Source organism: Cibotium barometz, chromosome 22 (assembly GCF_041138505.1).
Source record: "Cibotium barometz isolate CiBa-2024 chromosome 22, ASM4113850v1, whole genome shotgun sequence".
Lineage (NCBI taxonomy): Eukaryota > Viridiplantae > Streptophyta > Polypodiopsida > Cyatheales > Cibotiaceae > Cibotium > Cibotium barometz.
The window spans coordinates 27949901-27974165 of record NC_141067.1 but is presented as its reverse complement, the minus strand read 5'-3'; the positions used below and the strand labels follow the sequence as shown (position 1 = coordinate 27974165).

The 24265-nt window shown below is 48.1% G+C and overlaps 1 protein-coding gene across 6 annotated transcripts in view; it reads left to right on the top strand.

Annotated features, from left to right (window-relative positions):
* Positions 1 to 234: 234 nt before the first annotated feature.
* LOC147626487 (uncharacterized) overlaps positions 235 to 24265 on the top strand; it is a 376917-nt gene continuing 352886 nt past the window's right edge. The window contains exons 1-3 of one of the 6 annotated variants that reach the window (XM_086816548.1): positions 235 to 375; positions 570 to 683; positions 806 to 1168. In XM_086816548.1, the coding sequence (XP_086672674.1) occupies positions 811 to 1168 (358 nt within the window). In that variant the 5' untranslated portion in view covers positions 235 to 375; positions 570 to 683; positions 806 to 810. The other 5 variants (XM_086816550.1, XM_086816551.1, XM_086816552.1 and 2 more) reach the window with 5 other exon arrangements.

The window sequence follows — 24265 nt, the reverse complement described above, 5'->3', positions numbered from 1 at the left end:
AACACGAGCAATTCTATACACTGGCTCTGATATGCACCTTGTTGCATCAGGAATCACAAGAATGGCTCTAGATGAGGTCAAGGTCAAAAAGAGATGGTACAATAAGATTTTTTGGGTAGACCGAAAGCCATGCAACATAAATTGGCTAAAGAGATTCTTGTTGAGTCAGCCATCTTTGGAGATGGGATAGTTGGAAAGAAGCTATCTGACAAAGATTTGGGAGATATACTACACCTGCTGACGGGGCTGCCAACGCGAGCCCAAGTGGTGCCTAAAGTTGGACAGCCAACATTTGCTGTCCAACATTGGGCACCCTTGCACTCCTCCAACAGCTTTTCTTCCCGCCATCACCTTCACTCGTGCAGACTGACAATAGTAACCTTTTCAGCAGCCTTTTTTTTTTTCCAAGCGAACGTTGCTTTTTTGTTTTTTCCCAAGTGAGGGTGTGTGTGGTTGGGCAACGTATTTTTTTGAGTACCCCAGTAATGGGCTGCGATTGGGGCGCCGTGTGTAAAAAAGCCTAACTTAAGCTGAGTTGAAACTTGAAGCTAACACTGTGTCTGCTGCAGCGTGCTGTGTAACAAGCTTGAGCCGGCTACTGCCGCGCCATCTCCTCGTCCTGACTCCCAGCCTGCCCGCAGCCCTCCTCCCACTGCCCAGTGCCCAACCTCTGTAGGTTACAGGTATGAGCTGCAGCCTGCGCTTGAGAGAGAGAGATCATGCGTTGTGAGTGTGCGTGTGTGTGAGAAGAGAGAGAGAGAGAGAGAGAGAGAGAGTCAGTAATGTCTATGTCTGTAAGCTGCAGCATCAATGCCGAAGAAGCAGTACCTACGTGTGAAAGATCTAAGGACAAAACAAAAGCTGAGCATTTCAGAAAATGTATTCACTTGCAAAGTCAGAAGGCAAAGTCTCATCTGCTTCGCCAAAGGTCGGCAGACATCTGACATGGTCTTTTGGTGTCCGGCTGTGAGTCCTGGTCCATTGGAGGAGTTCCTCAACGTGATAGAAGAAGGCGCTCTCATTGGTATCGATGACATGAACCTTCCTGCCTATGCGGATGCACTAACAATGTTGAAAGAAGAGTATGAACGTCTAGTGGAATCTAGAATGAAGATGGCAGAAAGCCTGCTAGAGGAAGAAAAGCCAGGAGTATCAACTTCAAGAGCAGGTGCTTTGTTTGTGAAGTACTTTAATTTGTAGTATTGAGCTTAGTTTAAGAATTAAGGTGTTGTAAAATTCTCTTATTTTTGCTTGTTTAGGAGTTAGGTGAATGTTTGGTTTTTAGTAAAGAGTTTTTGGTTAAGTATGGTAGTCTGAACCATGTCATGATGAATAGCCCCCTCCTAACCCCCCTCCCCCCCCAACACACACACATGGATCGTGGTGATGACCTTGGAGTTGGACATGCGAGTAAAGCCGACTAGATAGATCCCCCACTTCAGATGTGGTTGAAATGGAAGCCCAAATGCTTCGTGTTACATGCACCACCTCTCGACGCGCAGGTTACCGTCACCAGCAAGGTGCATGTTAGTGCACACCACAGTACCTAGAAACCTGCTTGCATTTAGGCCACTTTTTAAAGTTGCCCTATGCCGTCTGCGAGAGTCTCTAGGTCTCTAGACGAGCCACATAGGCATCCATTCAGAATCTTAGAATCATGAAATTTCATGTAGAAAATAAGGGGTTTTGATACTTTATAGGTTTGGGGTCAATTTCTCACCAAAAGCACTCATTTTTGGTGAGTTATTGATTTTCTAGTTTTTGATTTTTGATCTTGCTCGATCTAGAACTCAAAAACCAAACCTGTATAAAGAACCCTTTGTTTTTCGGACTCACAAGTCAAGAACTCAAGGGGTGATAGAATTGCTTAAGAGGCAGTTAGCAGCAACAAGCCTTGCCGTACCCGTCGAGCAGATGAAGAGTAACATTGCGGGAAGACGAAGGGTCATCATCAAGTAGCTTGCACTGTTACAACATTCTCTTTGCTTTCAGTTTACTATGCGTACACCCTCAAGTCAGCAAGATTGTGTCATCGAGGGAGGATGAAGGGTCATCATCAAGTAGCTTGCACCGTTACCAACATTCTCTTTGCTTTCAGTTTACTATGCGCACACCCTCAAGTGAGCATGATTGTGTTCTTCAGTTACGCTTCTCTATCTGTGGTGGATAGAGTAGTTTCATCGGCTGTGTGTTACACTTTGCATGCAGTTACAGTTTGAACGGACTCTTACAGCTCTTACTTTTGAGATGACCGGCTTGTATAGTTGAAATCAGCCTCAATAACTTGAACGGGTGGTGGGGGATCAAGAACACTTCAAAAAATGAGAAGAACACGTTAAATAACTTCACGAACACTTGCACATGGGAGCTAGCATGCTTCTGCATTAGAGATACTAGCCTCAAACCTTGGTGCCCCTTTCGGTATTACTTTATATTTATGGCATGCTTACTGTACAACATGAGGTTTCATGCGAGATTTGATGTGCTACAATGAGGGTCTCACCCTCCTTTTATTCTTTTTGGCTAAAAGTGTATTGCTAGCACTCAAAAATAAAATTGTTCTAAAAATAAAGCACTATTTGACGTCTCACATCTGAATAGCTGAAGAGAGAAATTACCTCCAAAGTGAGAGAAATGAAATGAAATGTTATATTAACGTCTAGAATGACCTATGAGACCAAGATAATACAAAATAGATGGTCAGATTATACAACTCTCCTTTCGCCAGCGTATCTATCACTGGCCGACCGGACCAGTGCTTGGGCTGCTAGTCTTTTGGACACTTAGCTCATGATTGGCCTCACCCTACTCGACGCCCCAGATAGCAGGCTCAGGCACAGCATCCGCGTCGCACTTCGCAGCAGCAGCAGCCGCGACCCCTTAGTAGCCGTGTGCTACCCACCCCCCGGAGACAGGGGGCTGGCGCACAGTTGATCGTCGTCATCATTTTAGGGCACCAGTCACTCGGGATGCCCCACCCTCTTCTAGTGCTCAGAGATAGTAGCAGCAGGTTGCCCCTTCACTTTTCATTGTGTCAGAGGAGGGTTCTCAGGAGGACCTTTGCCTTTCCTTGGTTCCTGCTTCACCGCAGGAGGTGCACGTTTCGGCTCCTCCTCTGGGACCTCCTATACCTCCTCCTTTTGCTGGGTTTGGTGCGATGGATACAGAATTTCCAGTACTTCCTTCTTCGCCCTCTCGGGCCTTGGTGCTCTTGCCAGCCCCGAGATAGGCACCCCCTGTGGGGAAGGAGGTTTCATAGTTATTTATGGACAGTGCACCTATATCATGGCGTTTTTGATTTGGCAGGTGTTAGTGCGGATGACTCTGGCCCTCTTGAGATCCGAGTATACTGCTCTCGTCATCAGACCCTGCTTGCTCCATAGTGTGAGAGGATTCCTTTCCTCTCTTTCCTCCTACCTTTCACTGGGCAGCAGGAGGACTAGTCAGAGGATTCGGCCCTTTCTTTCACATGCACTCAGATTTTGCAGCGTCTCACTGGGCACCTGCACTTGTAGCTGATATCTCACTCTTCCAGATCACCCACTGCATTGGTAGGGCGAAATGAGAGAATGGTCTTTGTAGATATGTCTTACCAGTGCTCTTCTGTTTTGCAGACTCCTGGTCCCCTCCCTCGAAAACTCTTCAGTGGTCAGTGAAGAGAATCTGCAAGGCCCTCAGATGCTCTCAACCATATGTGTAGAGATGGTTTAGCTCGACACTTGATTTTAGACCTGGGGGAGACATCTTTCTGCTTCCTCCAGACTCAGGGAGGTTTGATCAGCTAGTTTCTCGGCCAGAGGCCAAGCGCCAGCGGCCCAGCGCAGTTAGATGTATGCTCATTGTGGGTTACTAGATGTATGCTCATTGTGGGTTGCCAATGATGTATGCTTGCTGTGGTCTTTACTGTTATGATGGACTTGCATATTGTCACTTGGAACACCAATGGGTTACATAGCTCTCGCCAGTGTGGTGCGAGGAAACTTCTTTTGAGACAGGATTTGCACAGATATGTGGCTGGTGAGGTGGATGTTTTATTTGTGCAGAAGCACAAACTCTCCCTGGCAGACACACAATCCTGTGGGAAGATTCTCCCAGGCAACTCGAACACTTTTTGGGAGCCTGCTACGGGAGTGATGTCTTGCAGTGGAGGTGTTGCTTCTTGGTGGGCCCGCGCTGGATCTCGTGTTAGGGACCACGGGACATTGATTACTCGTAGATGCATATGGGTTTCGATGCAGATTGGTGATCAGTTGATTGGTTTATTATGTGTTTATGCGCCTACGGATGCTCGTCTGAGAGCAGATTTCTGGCATGAGATTGTGGATGTATTGCCACCTGTGGACTCTTGGATAGTGGGAGGGGATTTCAATAACCTTAAATCTCCCTCTGACTATCGTGCTGACACTCCTCATTTGTTTGAGATTGCTACAGTTGAGATTGATGCTTGGGACAGGTTCCTGTTTGCTTTGAGACTTTCAGATGCGTGCCATGAGTAGTCTTTTTTCTGCACACAAAGGGTACCTTCGATTTTCATGGGGTTTTCGTAGACAGGCCAGTCGGCTATTGGAGAGATTGGATCGCTTCTACATTGGTGCATGGGCATCTAGGATTGGTGGTTCTATGATGATATGGCCAGGCACTGCGCTTTCAAATCATGCTCCTGTCTCTATCCGCATTGTAGCTCAGAGGCCGGATGCTCCTCACTGGGGTTGCAGGATTCCAGATGTGGTTTTGTCTTCTAACACTTTGCATATCCAACTGGAGGACATCTGACGTATTTCTCCTGAGGTCCCCCCCTTAGACTACGCACATTTTATTTTGGATTGCCTTGCTGTCTCTAGTGAGACGTGTCGTCATCATGCGATTGCGCGGAGACGTTTCTTGACTGCCAGTGAGCAGGGCCTCCATATTTGCCTTGCCTCTATTCATCGGCTATAGGAGCAGCACTCACAGGATTCCTATCTTGCTCAGGAGGAGAGTGAGGCTAGGGCAGAGCTCTCTCTAGTTTTGGAAAGAAGGGCTGAGTTCACTTATCATGCTTCGGTCTCTCAGTGGATTACCAAAGCTGATACTATGAACAAGGACTTCTTTGCCACCTTTCAAGAGCGCCCCTCTGGTTCTTGCTTGAGAGCCATCAGGCACTCGGATGGGGTATTGTACTCACAGCCCGATGCAGTTTTAGCCTTGGCAGCTGATTATTTTGAGACTCTTTTTTGAGATTGCTGATGCTAGAGATGAGGTCTGGTCTCATGTGCCTATGGTAGTCACCCCAGACATGTCTGCTTCCCTTATGCGTCCGTTCACGGATATAGAGCTTCGGGCTGCAGTCGGCTCCTTGGATGCCTCCTCTTGCCTAGGAGATAATGGTCTCACCCGGCAGTTTTTTCTAGAGTACTGGGAGTTGCTGCACCGACCCTTGCTCCTTGGTTTACAGCAAATGTTTGATACTGGTAGCATGCCCCCATCCTATGACATCTGGATTGATTGCACTTATCCCCAAAGGGGGGGACCCTACTTTGCTACGATAGTGGAGACCTATTACTTTGCTTTCCTCCTCCTACAAGCTTATGGCTCATTTGATTTCGGCTCGGTTGAAGCCTTTTATGCCTTTACTCATTCATGGATCTCCGACAGCTTTCATACAGGACATGTGCATACTTGATAATGTGTTTACTTTTTAAGCTGCAGCCGAATGGGTCAAGTCTTCTTCTCAGCGTTTGGTAGTCCTCCTCGATTTTGAGAAGGCCTATGATAGAGTCGGCAGGGATTTCCTAGAGGGTACCCTCGCCAGATTGGGCTTTCCAGACGGATGGATTAGAGGCATCTCAGGTCTCTACCGCTCCGCGACCAGTGCGGTCACCATTGGAGGTTTTGTTAGCTGCCACTCCTCCTTGGGCAGATTGGTCAGACAGGGTTTCCCTCTTGCTCCTTCCTTGTTCTTATTCTTTGCAGAGGCCCTGTCATCCTATTTGTGCACTCAGTCCACTCGCATTCCCGGCTTGCATCTGCCGATCGCTGCGGGGCAGCAGACTGAGCTACTGGATTTAGAGTAGGCAGATGACACTCTTTTGATCACGGAGTTCTCTGAGGATACGCGTGATAGAGTACGAGGTATGATTGACAGGTTCTATGTTGCTAGCGGCGGTCGTGTCAACTGGAATAAATCATCGGGTATTCTTGTTGGCACAGACAACAGATGGATTCATCATGGTTGCAGCCTGGTGAATCATGCAGATATTTGGGATTTCAGATTGGCCTGGATGTGAGTCCGCCCAGCAGTTCTTCCCGGTACTTGATTCCATCCGCAAGAAGCTCACTCATTGGCCAGCTTATCATTTATCTCTGGCTAGATGGGCTCTTGTGGTGAATCAGGTACATTGCCTCGTGTTGGATGCTGCACCCTGGTGTGATCTCTAGGCTCAGGCGCTTGGTGCGCAACTATTTCTAGACTGGATCTGATGGTTCCCATGACACTAGAGCTCGGGTTGCTCGGCACACATGCATTTTGCCTCGTTCGCAGGGAGGTTTGGGTATCATTGATCCTGATATACAGAGTAGAGCTCTTATTTATCATTCGGGGAATGTTCCGTGGGAACGAGCCTTGGAAATCTTTTCTTCGCCATGCAGTTTTGCACTCGACCCCCGCTAGGGGAGGTGACTGGGCTCCTTATAGATTCATTTTGAGTGATGCAGCTCTCACGATCTTACTTCTTGCGTTTCATTCTCGGGTCTGGCATGCTCTGCGCAAGTGCATTATTCATCGGCACTCGGTCCTTACAGAGGAGATTGAGCGTCGGCCTCTCATCTGGAATCCCAGGGTTCTAGATGTAGAGGGTCGACAGTTGGGCTTACGTAATCACATAGATTGGGCAGCTTGGGCCAGGGGCCCTGCGGCATCTTTACAGTCTTGGCTGGCCGCTCGATGCCTTGATACAAATTTGATAGCCACCACTTACTCTATTGGCAAGGGTGTTGTTTCTCATATGCAGGAGATTGATACTGCTATCCCACAGCATTGGATTGAGGCAGATCCTCAGATGGAGAGTCAAATCTTTTTTGGCAAGGTGGTGGGCTTTTTCGAGACGACAGACTCTCTGCCATCCTAGGCCCGTCATGGTGATATTCTCTTTGCGGTTCTTCATGATTTCAAATTATTGCATTCAGATTCTGCCTCCCCTTTGACCTTTGCGATTGGCATCGCATCCACGTTGTTGGTTCCAAAGGCAAGGTACAAAGAGTTGATCCACAGATTGAGCTGGACGAGATTGTTCTTTGGACATTGTTGTGGATTTGGGAGGGGTGTCCATTGTCTGGGTTGTCTTGGGATCCTGGAGAGTGGTTATGGCCAGCTGTTCTTTCATCAGACCCTGTAGTTTCCTTTTTGGAGTACTCAGTACCGATTGGCAGAGCTATATTTCTCACACATGACTACAGGCAGCTATTAGAATGCGCTCATGGCTGCATTTTGGCCTTTCCCATGCATTCACATGTAAGTTCTGAGTCAATGTGGATGGTAGCTCATGCTGGGTTGGCTATTGGGACCTGGTCAGCACAGATGGGTCATGCTTCTTCTTGTTTACGTTGCATCGCTCACTTGCCAGAGTCACACAGACACTGCTTTTGGACTTGTGCTCAGGTGCAGCCGATCTGGAGATCTATTTGCCTACTCTCTCGTGTGGGTGTTTGTTAGGGCTATGTCACGTGGGGTGCAGTCTCCTAGCTTCTGCAGTTCTCTGGCCCACACCTTTTCTTCGAGGGGAGCCTACATACCCCGTTTATTTACTGGCCCTTGCGACTTATTATGGGAGTTCACTTTCCATGATTCCCGTATTAGTTCGCGATGCTGCTGACCAGAGTAGGGAGCCTATTGTTGCCACTATTGCTTTTATCACACTGTGGTGTATTTGGAAGGTTCGATGCATGCATGTTCTTAGTCACGAGCCTTCCTCTGCAGAGGACACCTTGCATATCATTTGGTCCGAGTTACTGCGCTCTCTCTGTAGTGAGTGGGATGCTTCACAGGGGGATTCTAGAGCTACACAACAGCGGAGATTTGATTTTCTTCATACTTGGGGGCGGTCTTCACTGTTCTTTCATTTTGACAGGGGCTTCATGGTATGGCACTATGCTGTGCCAGAGTGGCTGATTCTTCATGCATCACATCAGCCACCTTGATCTTTTGATTTTGTACTTTTCTCTTTGATTTGTTCTGCCCATAGTGCGTGTCACCATTGAGCTATCTAATGGTCCTCTTATCTTCTTGTGTGAGCTTTGGGCTCTGGATGAGCATACTCCGTAGTGGTGCTCCATCGCTAGGACTGGCACGGCGTGATTCGTAGTGCCAGGGACGGGTGGATTGCACACGGTGTATGTTTCTGGATTACCACCGCTAGGACTGGCACGGCGTGATTCGTAGTGCCAGGGACGGGTGGATTGTACACTGTGTGTGTACCTGGAATTGACTTTCCGGTGGGCCTGTTTGTGCCCGGAAATGTCAAGTATTGTGCAAGTACATGAACGGAGATTATCCTTTAACAATGTTGCATTGTGCACTCATGTTTGCCTGCCTTTGAAATGTTTTCGCGTGAACTGGTTTCGTTTGCATGCCTGACATGTGTGTCTAGCTCAGGGGTCGGGGACGCCCTCCCGTGAGCCGTGGAATGCCTTGTCTTCTGACAGGTTTTGTGGCGTGTGAACAGGTGGGAAATCCTTATTTAAATAAGAGTTTTAAGTTATAAGCCTTATAACTTACAGGTTTCATACTTCATTAAAAGTAGGTGGACACTTTATAAGTGTGGGCACCCTCTTTTGGCCTGGGCACCCTTTTATAGCATGTGGGGTGGGGGTTGGCCACCTACCCCACCTACCACACCCAATCTTTTGCATGGGAGGAAGGCGCCTCACTTCCAGCCCTCTCCCTTGCATTTTGGAGGAAGAAAACACAATTGTTGGCTGGGATTTAGAGAAAAACAGGCTGGAGCACTCATTATTCTCATGAAACTGGTCGTACAGCAGGTACAGCAGGTATAGTACCTTCATTAATTGCTGATTCTGGTCGTACAGCAGGTACAGCAGGTACACCAACAGGTACAGCAGGTACAGTACCTTCATTAATTGCTGATTCTGGTCGTGCAGCAGGTACAGCAGGTACAGCAGGTACAGTACCTTCATTAATTGCTGATTTTGGGTCGTACAGTAGGTACAACAAGTACACCAACAGGTACAGCAGGTACAGCAGGTACAGTACCTTCATTAATTGCTGATTCTGGTCGTACAGTAGGTACAGCAGGTACACCAGCAGGTACAGCAGGTACAATACCTTCATTATTTGCTGATTCTGGTCGTACAGCAGGTACAGCAGGTACAGCAGCAGGTACAGCAGGTATAGCAGGTCAAACCAGTGGGGTTATCCGCGTGGATTTAGGACATACGCATTTCCTACAAGTGGCCCAGGTTGTTTCACTCTTCCTACTGGCTGTACGGTGGCTCCAGAAGATTTTCATCGCGAAGAATGAGGAATTCTCCTGCTCTCCTATGTCTGGACTCCTCTTCCATTCACCGAGTCAACTCCGTGAGGGTGCCCCATCGCTAGGACTGGCACGGCGTGATCCGTAGTGCCAGGGACGGGTGGATTGCACGCGAAGTGTGACTCTGGAAGGTGCTATGGACGGGGCAGCCCTTGGTGACTGCAGACTCGGCATCAACAAACATGTTTGGGTTTGATACTTTGTTTTCATTGTGCATTGCTTATTGGAAATCTGGCCAAGTAATAATATCATTTCCTTGGGGGGGGGCCGGCCGTTCCGGCCTCAGTGTGGTGTCATCTATCTATGCTCAGAGTTGTTAATTACTTTTTGCTATTTTGTCTTGTGCTATTGTCTTTTAAGAGTGTATAATAAAGTGCTAACTGGAGAAGTGAGTCCAGGAAGGGGTGACCCCTGCTTGGGTCTCGTTTCAGTGGTATCAGAGCACGGATCTTCCTTTTTCTACATTGGGAGACGATCCAAAGGCTTCCTGACCACTCTCCATTAGTGACTTTACTCTTATTATGGCTAGCCAAGCAAGTAGCAGGGAAGTGCCAAATTCAAAGGGGCACTCCAGTGGAACACAAGCAAGTGGACGGATGCCTTATGCCCGTGATCATGTATGGTTGGGACAGCCGTCCCGTGGCAAGGAGAAAATGCAGGAGCAAGAGCAAGAGCCAAGTGCCATGAATGCAGAAATTCAGCGTATGCGAGAGCTTCTCCATGCTAGGGAGATGGAATTGGCCAGCCTACGTGAGGACCCACACATTCAACAAGTGCTAGATGCAAAGAAAAAGGAGGCAACCGTCTTTCAAGACTTTGAAGCTTTGGCTCGTGGATCAGGGCTGAAACCTCGTGAGCTAGCTCTTTCATTCTTAGTGGATAAGGGTGATGTATTGCAGGGCCAGGATGGGGAGCTTGTTATAAAGAGATCTCCATTGGTGGACATGCCTGGGATAGCCTCTCCAAAGCTGAAATCTGCTGTCCACAAAGAGGAGCCTTCCATTACATCCCGACGTGATTCTACCTTATATGGGAGGCATAGCCATGCCTATGAAGGTAACATTACTTCTAGAGATGATCGTTACAAGCCTCATTCTTCATCATTGCAGGTTTCTCATGGGCTTAGAGAGCACCGACATCCCCGTACTACTACTTTACCTGTTGAACTCTCCCATGAAGAGCCATTTCTTCATGCTCCCATCTCCACATCCTCTCCGGATCATGCTTATGCTGCAAGAGAAAGTGGTGGGGCTACACACATGCATGCAGGTACAGCACATGGTTCACGTCCACGTATGCCACCTAGGTATGCAGGAGCATCTATGGATGCCAGGGCTGATCCACATGAACGTGGAATCAAGAGGACTCATGGGGATTATGAGCATCATGTTCATAAGCAAAAGGAATTCAAAGCCGGGGACAAATCCGTCAAGTTCGAGACATATCATGGTGAGTTTGATGCTTCCAAGGTTATGTCATTTGTTTCCCAATTTGACATTGCTTTTAGTGATGAGGATTTTTCAGAAAAGTCCAAGGTGAGGCATGCCAGCATGTTCTTGAAGGACACGGCCGCTCATTGGTGGCTTGCAGAAAAGCTCTCAGGCACTCCCGTGGACACTTGGGCTGAATTCAAAACTAGATTCTATGCCCAATTCTTACCCCCTAATGCCAAGAAGAACATCCGCAAGAAGTGGGATTGGGTTAAGCAGAATGAAGGTGAGTCAGTTCATGCTTATGTATCCAAGTTTTGGAAAACACTCTTGGAAGTTTCCCCTATTATGCAGGTAAATGATGAGGAACGCAAGAGAAAGTTTGAATCGGGACTCCAACCGGTTTACCAATCGGGCTTGGAGTTGTACCCAAACCACACTCTACAACAGCTCATTTCAGCTGCTTTGGCCACCGAACAATTGGAGCAAAAGCTGAAGCAAAATTATAGAGATGGACATGCTCAAAAGGGGAAGGACAAGGCTGTCCCAAATCTGCATAAGGGTGGACAGCCACCAAAAAGGGACTCCAATGAAGTTAAGGGAGCTCCAAAAGCTGAAAGTACCTCAGAGAAGAAGCGTCCCAACAAAAGGCCTAACTATGGACTTACTCCGGAACAAAGGGTGCAATATATACGTGACGGTAAGTGCTTTTCTTGTGGTAGTAAAGATCACATGGTCCGGCAATGCCCAAAGAAAGCAGGCAAAGAGGATGCAAAGGAAACCAAGGTTAATGTGCATATGGTGCCCGATGTACAAGGGGGGACAGCCCATGATGCTTTGGATAGGATGGTATGCAAGGCATGGGGACAGCTCAAAGATCAACCTGCATTATTTATGTTTGATGATTGTGCCACGGACAACTTCATATCATTGGAAATGGCTACAGCATTGGGCATTAGTGTGGATGACATGGGACCGGAGATTGAGGCCGGAAGTGCATTTGTTGGCAAGCAAGTCAAGGTCACACCCCTTATTGGCAAGCTTCGCATGCATATTCAGGGATATTTGGACCATGAGAACTTCCTCATTGCACCATTAAATGGGTGTGATGTATTGCTTGGAAAGCCTTGGCACTCCCGACTTGATCCTCGCAAGGCTTACAAGACCAACCGGATCACATTTATGCATAGGGGCAAAGAGCATGTTATTGATGCCGGTGTGGAAGGGAATTCTATCCCTATTGTATCCCACATTCAAATAAATAAAGCCATGAGAAAGGGTCTTTGCTCGTACATGATTTTTGTTCGTGATAGAGTACACCATGTTGATCATTCTCTTGATTCTCTCACATGTGATAGGCTGGAATTTTTGAAACAATATGAAGATTGCTTTACAGATTCACTTCCAGGGGAGCTACCACCACCACGGCCGGAGGATCATCGTATAGACCTTGTGCCTGGCAGTTCTCCACCAAATAGGCCGGCATACCGTGTGAGTGCATCACAGCATGAGGAGATCATGAAGCAAGTCAATGAGCTCATGCAAAAAGGTTTGATCCGCCCTAGCTCTTCACCGTATTGCTCTCCCGTACTTCTAGTGCAGAAGAAGGATCTCTCTTATCGTATGTGTGTGGATTATCGGGCTCTAAATAAACTAACTATCAAGAATAGGTTTCCTATTCCTCGTATTGATGATATTTTGGATAGATTGGATGGCTCGGCATATTTCAGCCGAATTGATTTGAAGAGTGGATATCATCAAGTACGGGTAGTACCAGAGGATGTGCATAAGACCGCCTTCAGGACAGCATTTGGTTTGTACGAGTATCTTGTTATGCCTTTCGGTCTTACAAATGCTCCTGCCACTTTTAACCGTATGATGGACAGGATTTTTAGAGATCATCGATCGTTCACTGGAGTTTTCTTCGATGACATCTTGGTTTATTCCAAGAGTGAAGAAGAGCACAGAAAGCATTTGGCCATAGTCTTTGAAGAACTCCGAAAGCATAGACTTCACATCAATGCTAAGAAGAGTGAGTTCTTCCTCTCCGAAATTCATTATCTTGGGCATATTGTTTCTCAAGATGGCATACGAATGGATCCCGCCAAGATTGAGGCTATCAAGAATTGGCCTGAACTCAAGTCAGTGCATGAGGTTCGTAGTTTTCTTGGGTTATGCTCATACTATAGACGGTTCATATGGCATTTTGCTTTGATAGCTGCCCCTCTTCATCAGTTGACAAAGAAGAAAGTCTCCTTTCAGTGGACTTCATTGGAAAGCAAAGCTTTCTATTCACTAAAGGATGCAATCATATCTGGGCCCGTGTTGATCATTCCTGACTTGCACAAGCCATTCTTTGTGGAATGTGATGCTTGTGGAGATTGTTTAGGTGCTGTCCTAAACCAGGAAGGACACCCCGTGGCATTTGAGAGCCGCCGTTTGCGTGATACGGAGCTTTCTTTGGGGATCTATGAGAAGGAGCTATTGGCAGTGATTCATGCATTGACCATTTGGAAGCACTATCTTTTGGGTGCAGAGTTTATGGTGAAGACCGACAACCAAAGCTTACGATATTTTCTCACACAAACTAAGCTCTCAGAGAAGCATATGCGGATGGCAAATTTCCTCTCTATGTTTCATTTTCAGATTGTGCATACACCGGGAAAGAAGAATGTGGTGGCCGATGCATTGTCTCGAAAGCCGTATGTAGCTTCTATCTCAATTGCCTCTCATGGAGACTTGTCGTCTATGCAAAATAAGTACCATATAGATGCTGATTTTTCAGATTTATGGCCTGATTTGGTGGCTGGTCATACTCATGCATCATATGTGATCAAAGATGGGTATCTCCTTAAAGATAATTGCCTTTGTGTGCTCACAGATTTGAGGCAAAAAGTGTTGGAAGAATGTCATGCTCCACCGTATGCAGGACATAGAGGTATTCTACCTACTACTCATATGGTTGAACGCTACTTCTTTTGGCCAGGGATGAGGAAGGACATTGAGGCTTATGTACGTGCTTGCCTCATTTGCCAAAAGGTCAAGTTTGATCGTCAGAAGTCTCCGGGATTGCTTCTACCATTGCCTATTCCCTCGCAGCCATGGGAGAGTATAGCTATGGATTTCATCATGGATTTGCCTCGCACTCAGCAAGGTAATGATGCTATATGGACTATCGTTGATCGGTTTAGCAAGCAAGCTCATTTCTTGCCGGTCAAGAAAACGATCAAGGCAGATCATATGGCAAAAGTTTTCTTATCTCAGGTATTCAAGCATCATGGTATGCCTAAATCTATTGTGGGTGACCGTGATCCTCGAACTACCAGTCTCTTCTGGAGAGCACTTTTTGACAATATGGGCACAAAGCTGAATTTTTCATCCGCTTTTCATCCTCAAACCGATGGTCAAAGTGAAGCAGCAAATTCAGCCGTATTGGACCTTCTCAAATGCTATGTAGCTGATCAAAAGACTTTGTGGGAAAAGTATTTGCCACTTGTGGAGTTTGCATACAATAACACGGTGCATGCTTCTACTGGGAAGGCTCCCTTTGAGATAGTTTATGGCAAAGTGGTATTGCCTCCCATCCTACGTACTAAGGATGAGATTTTTGCTGCTGATGACTTTGTCAGGGACTTGGATGTTGCCTTTGCACAGGTACGGACAGCCATAGCCCGTTCTCAAGAGAAGCATAAGAAGGCTGCAGACAAGCATAGAAAGCATTTGGATGTCAAGGTAAATGATTGGGTATTGCTGAAATTCGAAAAAGCTAGACTCCGTAAGAGATCTGGTAAGGAGAGGATGTTTCCCAAGCTCTCATCCAGGTATTATGGGCCTTTCAAGGTCATTGAGCAGATCAATGAAGTTGCTTTTCGTTTAGCATTGCCATCTCATTGGAAGATACATAATGCTTTCCATGTTAGCCTCTTACGAAAGTATGTGGGTCCGGAACCAAGTCTTCCTATCATTGAGGATCCACCAGAAGTGGATGAGTTGGAAGAGATTTTGCAACCAGAGCAGATTGTGTTTCATAAAGAGCGTAAGCTATCTGCAGGCAAGCTTGTAAGACGCTATTTGGTGAAGTTCAAGAACTATCTCCCCATTGATGCTAAGTGGGTTGATGAGGACTACTTCAAAGATTATCCGCAGCTTCTCCATGACTATTTGGAAGCTTTTCAGTTGCGGACAACTGTTTAGAAGACGGGGAGATGTCACCATTGAGCTATCTAATGGTCCTCTTATCTTCTTGTGTGAGCTTTGGGCTCTGGATGAGCATACTCCGTAGTGGTGCTCCATCGCTAGGACTGGCACGGCGTGATTCGTAGTGCCAGGGACGGGTGGATTGCACACGGTGTATGTTTCTGGATTACCACCGCTAGGACTGGCACGGCGTGATTCGTAGTGCCAGGGACGGGTGGATTGTACACTGTGTGTGTACCTGGAATTGACTTTCCGGTGGGCCTGTTTGTGCCCGGAAATGTCAAGTATTGTGCAAGTACATGAACGGAGATTATCCTTTAACAATGTTGCATTGTGCACTCATGTTTGCCTGCCTTTGAAATGTTTTCGCGTGAACTGGTTTCGTTTGCATGCCTGACATGTGTGTCTAGCTCAGGGGTCGGGGACGCCCTCCCGTGAGCCGTGGAATGCCTTGTCTTCTGATAGGTTTTGTGGCGTGTGAACAGGTGGGAAATCCTTATTTAAATAAGAGTTTTAAGTTATAAGCCTTATAACTTACAGGTTTCATACTTCATTAAAAGTAGGTGGACACTTTATAAGTGTGGGCACCCTCTTTTGGCCTGGGCACCCTTTTATAGCATGTGGGGTGGGGGTTGGCCACCTACCCCACCTTCCACACCCAATCTTTTGCATGGGAGGAAGGCGCCTCACTTCCAGCCCTCTCCCTTGCATTTTGGAGGAAGAAAACACAATTGTTGGCTGGGATTTAGAGAAAAACAGGCTGGAGCACTCATTATTCTCATGAAACTGGTCGTACAGCAGGTACAACAGCAGGTATAGCAGGTACAGTACCTTCATTAATTGCTGATTCTGGTCGTACAGCAGGTACAGCAGGTACACCAGCAGGTACAGCAGGTACAGTACCTTCATTAATTGCTGATTCTGGTCGTACAGCAAGTACAGCAGGTACAGTACCTTCATTAATTGCTGATTTTGGGTCGTACAGCAGGTACATCAAGTACACCAGCAGGTACAGCAGGTACAGTACCTTCATTAATTGCTGATTCTGGTCGTACAGCAGGTACAGCAGGTACACCAGCAGGTACAACAGGTACAATACCTTCATTATTTGCTGATTCTGGTCGTACAGCAGGTACAGCAGGTACAGCAGCAGGTACAGCAGGTATAGCAGGTCAAACCAGTGGGGTTATCCGCGTGGATTTAGGACATACGCATTTCCTACAAGTGGCCCAGGTTGTTTCACTCTTCCTACTGGCTGTACGGTGGCTCCAGAAGATTTTCATCGCGAAGAATGAGGAATTCTCCTGCTCTCCTATGTCTGGACTCCTCTTCCATTCACCGAGTCAACTCCGTGAGGGTGCCCCATCGCTAGGACTGGCACGGCGTGATCCGTAGTGCCAGGGACGGGTGGATTGCACGCGAAGTGTGACTCTGGAAGGTGCTATGGACGGGGCAGCCCTTGGTGACTGCAGACTCGGCATCAACAAACATGTTTGGGTTTGATACTTTGTTTTCATTGTGCATTGCTTATTGGAAATCTGGCCTTGGGCCCGTGTACTTGTAACAAATTCTCCCAAGTAATAATATCATTTCCTTGGGGGAGGGCCGGCCGTTCCGGCCTCAGTGTGGTGTCATCTATCTATGCTCAGAGTTGTTAATTACTTTTTGCTATTTTGTCTTGTGCTATTGTCTTTTAAGAGTGTATAATAAAGTGCTAACTGGAGAAGTGAGTCCAGGAAGGGGTGACCCCTGCTTGGTTCTCGTTTCAGTGCGAGGCCATTTGGCGGTCTATGGGATACAGTACGACATAATATAGCCTTGGATACTCCAAAAAAGAGAGAGAGAGAGAGAGAGAGAGAGAGAGAGAGAGAGAGAGAGAGAGAGAGACTTCAACAACATTGAGTCTCCCCAGGACTACCAGGCGGAGATTGCCCCTGTGTTGACATCTATTGCGCAGTTAGAGCAGGATGCTTGGGAGAGATTTTTGTTATGTATTCATGCTGTGGATGCGTGGCATACGCCTTCTTTTGCACACCATCCCCGCTCCTTAGGCTTCTCATGGGGCTTGCGCCGTCAGCAGGGCCGCTTACTGGAGAGGTTGGATAGATTTTATATTGGAGATTGGGCATCTTTCTTGGGTGGCTCCATCTGCATTTGCCCAGGCACCTCGATATCAGATCATAGTCCTTTATCTTTGGATATTACTTTTGCGCGCCCCCTTGCAAGGCCGCGGGGATCTAGGATTCCGGACAGATTGCTCTCAGATCCTGATTTATCTGATCGTATTTCTCAGATATGGAGTGCTGATCCTATAGCACATGACCCCCTGCACAGTACACACATGTTGAGTTTCTTGCCACCTGTATCACAGAGTCGAGTACATCTTGCAGGGAGACCACCTCCGCTTGTCGTCGTGCGGTGGCCCAGCGTGTGTGCTCCTTGGTTGCTCCTTTAGCTTCGGTCCAACGGCTATTACAGTCCCATCCGGGTGATGCACATTATGATGGTACCCATGCTGAGATTCTTGCAGAGATTCGGGAGATTCAGGAGAGACGATCTGAGTTCTCCAGTCACATGACAGCGGCTCGTTGGATAGCGCTTGGTGACCGGATGAATAAAGACTTCTTTTCTGCACACAGGGAGAGACCCTCTGGTACTACTCTCCGTGCTGTTCTGGACAACCAGGGACTTTTGCAGACACACCCAGACCGTGTTCTTGACATTGCCACTTCCTATTATGAGAGTCTTTTCAGTGCTGATCCGGTCACAGTTGAGATTGAGGATGCCAGAGATACTGTGTGGTCTCATACGAGACGCTCTGTCACTGCTGATATGGCCCGCACTCTTTCCTCGAGGTTTACAGTGCAGGAGCTACGAGAGGCAGTGAATGCTCTTGATCCCGTTTCCTGCCCGGGAGATGACGGTCTCACCAGACAGTTCTTCGTCACACATTGGGATGCTATCTCTGGGGTTCTGCTTCACGGCCTACAGGAGATATATGATTCGGGTTCTATGCCACGTTCTCTTTGCTCAGGACTTATATCTCTTATACCTAAGGGAGGGGATACCACACTTTGCGTCAGTGGAGACCTATTACCCTCCTCCCGATGGTATATAAGATATTTGCGACTATGCTGGCAGCTCGGGTAAGACCTTTTCTTCCTGACATCATTCATGGATCTCAAACTGCCTTTATCCAGGATCGCAACATCTTGGATAACATCTTTTGCTATCACCAGGCTGTTGAGTGGGCTCGCTCTACTAGCACTCCCCTTGCTTTGTTGTTTCTCGATTTTGAGAAAGCCTACGACAGGGTGGATTGGTCTTTTTTAGAGGGGACTCTTTTGCGCATGGGATTTCCGCAGCAGTGGATCACTGGAGTCTCTGCTCTTTACAGGTCAGCATCGAGTGCAGTCACTATTGGGGGTTTTGTTGGCAGATCTTTTGACATCTCTCGCTCAGTGATACAGGGCTGCCCGCTGGCAGTTTATCTATACCTTTTTGTGGGCGAGGCGCTTTCGGACTTCATTCATGCACGTCAGAGAGATATACAGGGTGCACGATTTGGTTGATCAGGAGTATGCTGATGACACTCTATCGATGGTTCTTTATGCCTTTGCGACCCTTGATGCGACACGCTCAGTTTTGGATGTTTACTGCTTGGCCAGTGGTGCCCGCATCAACTGGCACAAATCATATGGTATGCTTGTTGGTTCAGATGATGCACCGACCTGGGGTTTGGCAGAGGGGTTTACTTGGCTGCAGCCAGGACAGTCTTGTCGTTATCTGGGTTTTCAGGTTGGATTGGATATTACGTCTCAGCAGCAGTTTGATCCGGTTCTGCAGTCACTTCGTCGGAAGCTATGCCATTGGTCAGCTTAGCATTTATCTCTTGCAGGACGGGCCCTTGTGGCCAACCAGGTCCTCCTGGCCTCTGTTTGGTACATTGCTTCTTGCTGGATGCTTCATGCGGGTGTATTGCGGCAGGTGCGACGCCTGATCCGCAACTTTCTATGGAGTGGTCAGGATGGCACTGTTAACACCAGAGCCAGAGTTAGTTGGGCGACGATTATCCTGCCCACGGCAGAAGGAGGCCTTGGTATTATTGATCCTGAGATGCAGTGTCGTGCTTTACTTACCAAGTTTATTGTCCGTGGTTTGTTCCCTGGAAATGAATCTTGGAAGATGTTGTTCAGATCAGTGTCGCACTCTGTGTCACCTCGCTTAGGTACTCGAGATGGTCACACTTGGTCTGTTGGCATTCGCTATATTTTTTCAGATGCGCCTTTGCAGACAGCTCACCTGTCTCCCTTTATGCGCTCTATTTTAGACATTTGGTCTTCTATGCGGCAGAGTTTGCGGAGGCGTCCTCTTGCTTCATTACCAGAGATTGAGCGTTAGCCTCTCATTTGGAGTCCCCATGTACTGGATGAAGAGGGTCGTCAGCTTGGACAGAGGACGCACATTGACTGGGCTTCCTGGGATCGTGGTCCTGCTGCTTCTATGTATGTATGGTCCCAGACACGTCAGCTCCCAGCGGATCTTATTGCGGAGGAGTTGTCCATTGGCAGGGGTGTTATCCCTCGTTTGGCCGAGATTGATGCAGGTATGCCTGAGCTTTGGGACAGCGCTGTTTGTGGCTTACATGAGATGCCGGAACACATTGGCTGGTTATGTATGTTTGGTGATGAGGGCACTCCATCTCTTGTTTGGAGTTCACACTGTCACTATCCTATGCTGTTTATCCCTGTGGGTGTCCCGGACTGCTTTGGTCATGTCAGATTACAGTATCATGGTTTGGGATGCCTGGAGGAGTTGAGGCAGTATGATTAGACTCCCATTCGTGTGGTGGGGTCATACAGAAAAAGGCGGGAGGTGGATCTGTCTTTTCACATTGACATTGCCCCCAGCTGGCGATTATGGATTTGGGAGGGACGCCCCCTTTCGCAGTTGTATTGGGACCCTGGAGAGTGGGAGTGGCCAGCTGTAGACCCAGGGGCTCGTCATGCATCTTTCTTTGCATACTCTGTGCGCATCGGGAGACATTGCTTGCTTCGTCGTTCATTGCATAGACCGACTCGCTTAGGCACATGGCTGCATGCTGGTCTCTCTCATGCCTTTTTGACACAGTTCTGGACTTCCATATGGAGTTGGAGGATCTCCCGCAGGATCAATTTTTTCTTTTGGATGGCTGCTCATGCGGGTCTTGCAGTCTCTCTGACATTGCTCTCTTAAGATTTCTGCAGTAGAGAGAGTGACAAAGAGAGTGGCAGTGAGAGTGGTTTTCTGCTATCCTTGGCCCCTGGCATTTCCTCTCCGCAACTTTATTCAGGTTTCCCCAACTAGGATGGCGTCTACGCCGGTAGCGAGTTTCCACCAGAGTTTCCACCAGGAGGCCCCCCCACCACCTCTTCGCCAGTTCGTGATCCCGGAAAAAGTGATGGATGGAGCGGACGCTTCGAGCCGAGTCCTCAGAGAGACAGCAGTTGTGGGGCGCATTTCAGGCCGCGCAATCACCCGAGCTACTTTGCGTGATCACCTGCAGGCTGCTATGGGGACCCACCAGGGCCGGGTTGTGGAGGTTTCTTGCCTAGGCCGCGGGATTTTCATGGCCTTACTTTCTGACTCTGCGTCAGTGGCCGCTCTCTGTGCAATTGCTCCCATCTTAGCTGGTGGCCGGGCCTTGTACATCCTGCCCTGGTACCCTTCCTTCACTGAGGACGAGTTTGAGGCCCGACAGATTGCTCCTCGGTTCCCTCTCACAATGTTGGCATAGTATTTAGGCCAAGTTTAGCACGAATCTTACTCCCCCTATATGCATGCCTTGGGCCCCTTTCTCATCAGGACTTACTTGTCACAGCGCTCAGCTCGAGTTAGTGCTGGTTTTCAGTTTGTTGGTGGTGTCTCTGCACCTATGCGCTCTTTTGTTCTACCTTTTGGTGGGTCGGAGGTATGGTCAGAGGAGAGTGCTACAGTTTGTTCGTACCCACACTCTGGCACAGTTGCAGGATTGGCTTGGTACTCATCTTGACGATGGCTGGCTGGAGTCTTTGGTTCCCCACTGCTGTGGTGCCATACAGTGGTTAGATGCAGAGTCTTGCTTCTGCTTGCCATTGGTGATCTTCTTACAGGACTCCTTCTCGATGCCCTCCTCGATGAAGATTTGGGGCATCAAGAGGGTAGCTATAGCCTTGAGATGTACGCAGACTGTGGTTAGTCAGTGGCTTGCTGATGTACATTTCTTTGCGGAGGGGAAGAGGATTCCCTGTCTTCCTCCACAGGATGCTTCCTTGGAGAAGACAACCTCTTCCAAGAGGCAGAGATTGTGATGCAGATATGTTTTGTTCGCCATCTTGCAGGCATACTATGTACACTTTTGTGGATGGATGCCATGCTGGCTTATGGGATGTATTGTCTTATGGTTCCCCAGATTGTGATGCTGTCAGTTTTGCTAGCCATCTTGTAGGCACGCTATGTACACTTTGTGGATGGATGCCATGCTGGCTTATGGGATGTATTGTCTTATAGATGTACAGTTCTTGCTCTATTTGTGGTGCTATGCATATCTTATCTTGGAATGTTAATGGTTTATGCACTTCAAGGATAGTTGGGAATAGAGCCTCCCGACTCAAGAGAGAGATTGCCAGTGCCATTCCTTCTCCTGTGGACATTTTGATGTTGCAAGAGCATAAGTTAGCACACCCCTATGGCCGTCTCTTGGGCACTGGGTCTCGTACTTACTGGTCACCTTCTATTGGGGAGTCTGGTCATAGTTGTGGCGTATGCATTTCAGTTAGCCCGGCCTTTGTAGCCTCAGTGTGTCAGCATGGTATTTTAGTTCCTGGCAGGGCTATGTATGTGATTGTGAGGATTGCAGATACTCGGATTGGCTTCTTATCGATTTATGCGCCGACTCATGCTCGATCTAGATCTGCTTTTTTGCGCCTGTTGGTGGATGCCCTGTCTCCTGTGCTTTCGTCAGTGGACTCATGGGTTGTTGGAGGAGATTTCAACAACATTGAGTCTGCTCAGGACTACCAGGCTGAGGTTGCCCCTGTGTTGACTTCTATTGCGCGGTCAGAGCAGGATGATTGGGAGAGATTTTTGCTATGTATTCATGCCGTTGATGCATGGTGTACGCCCTCTTTTGCTCACCTCCCTCGCTCCTTGGACTTCTCCTGGGGATTGCGCCGTCAGCAGGGCCGTTTATTGGAGAGACTGGATAGATTTTATATTGGATATTGGGCCTCCTTCTTGGGTGGCTCCATTTGCATTTGGCCCGGCACCTCGATGTCAGATCATTGCCCTGTTTCATTGACTATTACTTTTGCGCGACCCCTTGCAGTTCGGCGGGGGTCCAGGATTCCGGATAGGTTGCTTTCCAGTCCTGATTTATTTGTTGGCATTGCTCAGATTTGGGAAGCTGATCCCATACTGCAGGCTCCTACTGCACAGTTTATGCATGCTGAGTTTCTTCTCCATTGGCATCGGTACAGTGGCTTTTAAAGTGCCATCCGGGTGATGCACATTTTGCTGGTAGACATTCTGAGTTACTTACAGAGATTCGGGAGGTTCAGGACAGAAGATCGGAGTTCTCCAGTCACGCGACAGCGGCTCGTTGGGTAGCGCTTGGTGACCGGATGAACAAAGACTTCTTTACCGCGCAGAGAGAGAGACCATATGGGACTACTCTCCGGGCAGTTCTGGATTACCAGGGACTATTGGAGACTCACCCAGGCCGTGTTCTTGACATTGCTACTACCTATTATGAGGATCTCTTTAGTGCTGACCCGGTCACAGCCGAGGTTGAGGTTGCGAGAGATACTGTTTGGTCTCATACGAGACGCTCAGTCACAGCTGACATGGCCCACACTCTTTGTTTGGAGTTTACAGTGCAAGAGTTACGAGAGGGAGTGGATGCTCTTGATCCTGCTTCCTGTCCAGGGGATGATGGTCTTACCCGTCAATTTTTCATTACACATTGGGATGTTATCTCTGGGGCTTTACTCAGAGGACTATAGGAGGTATACGATTCGAGATCTATGCCACGTTCCCTTTGCTCAGGGCTTATATCTCTTATACCTAAAGGAGGGGATTGTGCGCTAGTGGAGACCTATTACCCTCCTCCCCACGGTATATAAGATATTCGCTACTATGTTGGCATTGCGATTGAGACCTTATCTTCCTGATATCATTCATGGATCTCAGACCGCTTTTATCCAGGATCGATGCATCTTGGATAACATCTTTTGCTACCATCAGGCTGTTGAGTGGGCCACATCTACTGGTACCCCCCTCGCTCTCTTGTTTCTCGATTTTGAGAAAGCCTATGACAGAGTGGACTGGTCTTTTCTTGAGGGAACCCTTTTACGCATGGGATTTCCACAGCAGTGGATCACTGGAGTTTCAGCTCTTTATAAATCAGCATCTAGTGCAGTGACTATTGGGGGTTTTATTGGCAGATCCTTTGACATTTCTCGCTCGGTGCGACAGGGATGCCCCTTGGCAGTGTATCTCTACCTCTTTGTGGGTGAGGCGCTCTCTGACTCCATTCATGCACGACAGCGAGATATACAGGGTGTTGCTTTGCCTCTCGCGGGTGAGCGTGATTTGGTTGATCAGGAGTATGCTGATGACACTCTGTTGATGGTTCTTTACGCCATTGCGGTGCTAGATGCTACACGCTCAGTTTTGGATGTCTATTGTTTGGCCAGTGGTGCTCGCATCAACTGGCACAAATCATATGGTATGCTGGTTGGATCACAGGATGTACCGACTTGGGGTGTAGCAGAGGGGTTCACTTGGCTACAGCCAGGACAGACTTGCCGGTATCTGGGATTTCAGGTTGGTTTGGATATTACACCTCAGCAGCAGTTTGCTCCGGTTCTGCAGTCGCTTCGCCGGAAGCTATGCCATTGGTCATCCCAGCACTTATCTCTTGCAGGACGGACTCTGGTGGCCAATCAGGTTCTCTTGGCCTCTGTTTGGTACATTGCTTCCTGTTGGATGCTCCATGCGGGTGTGATGCGGCAGGTTCGTCGCCTGATCCGCAACTTCCTATGGAGTGGTCATGATGGCACTGTTGACACCAGAGCCAGAGTTAGCTGGGCG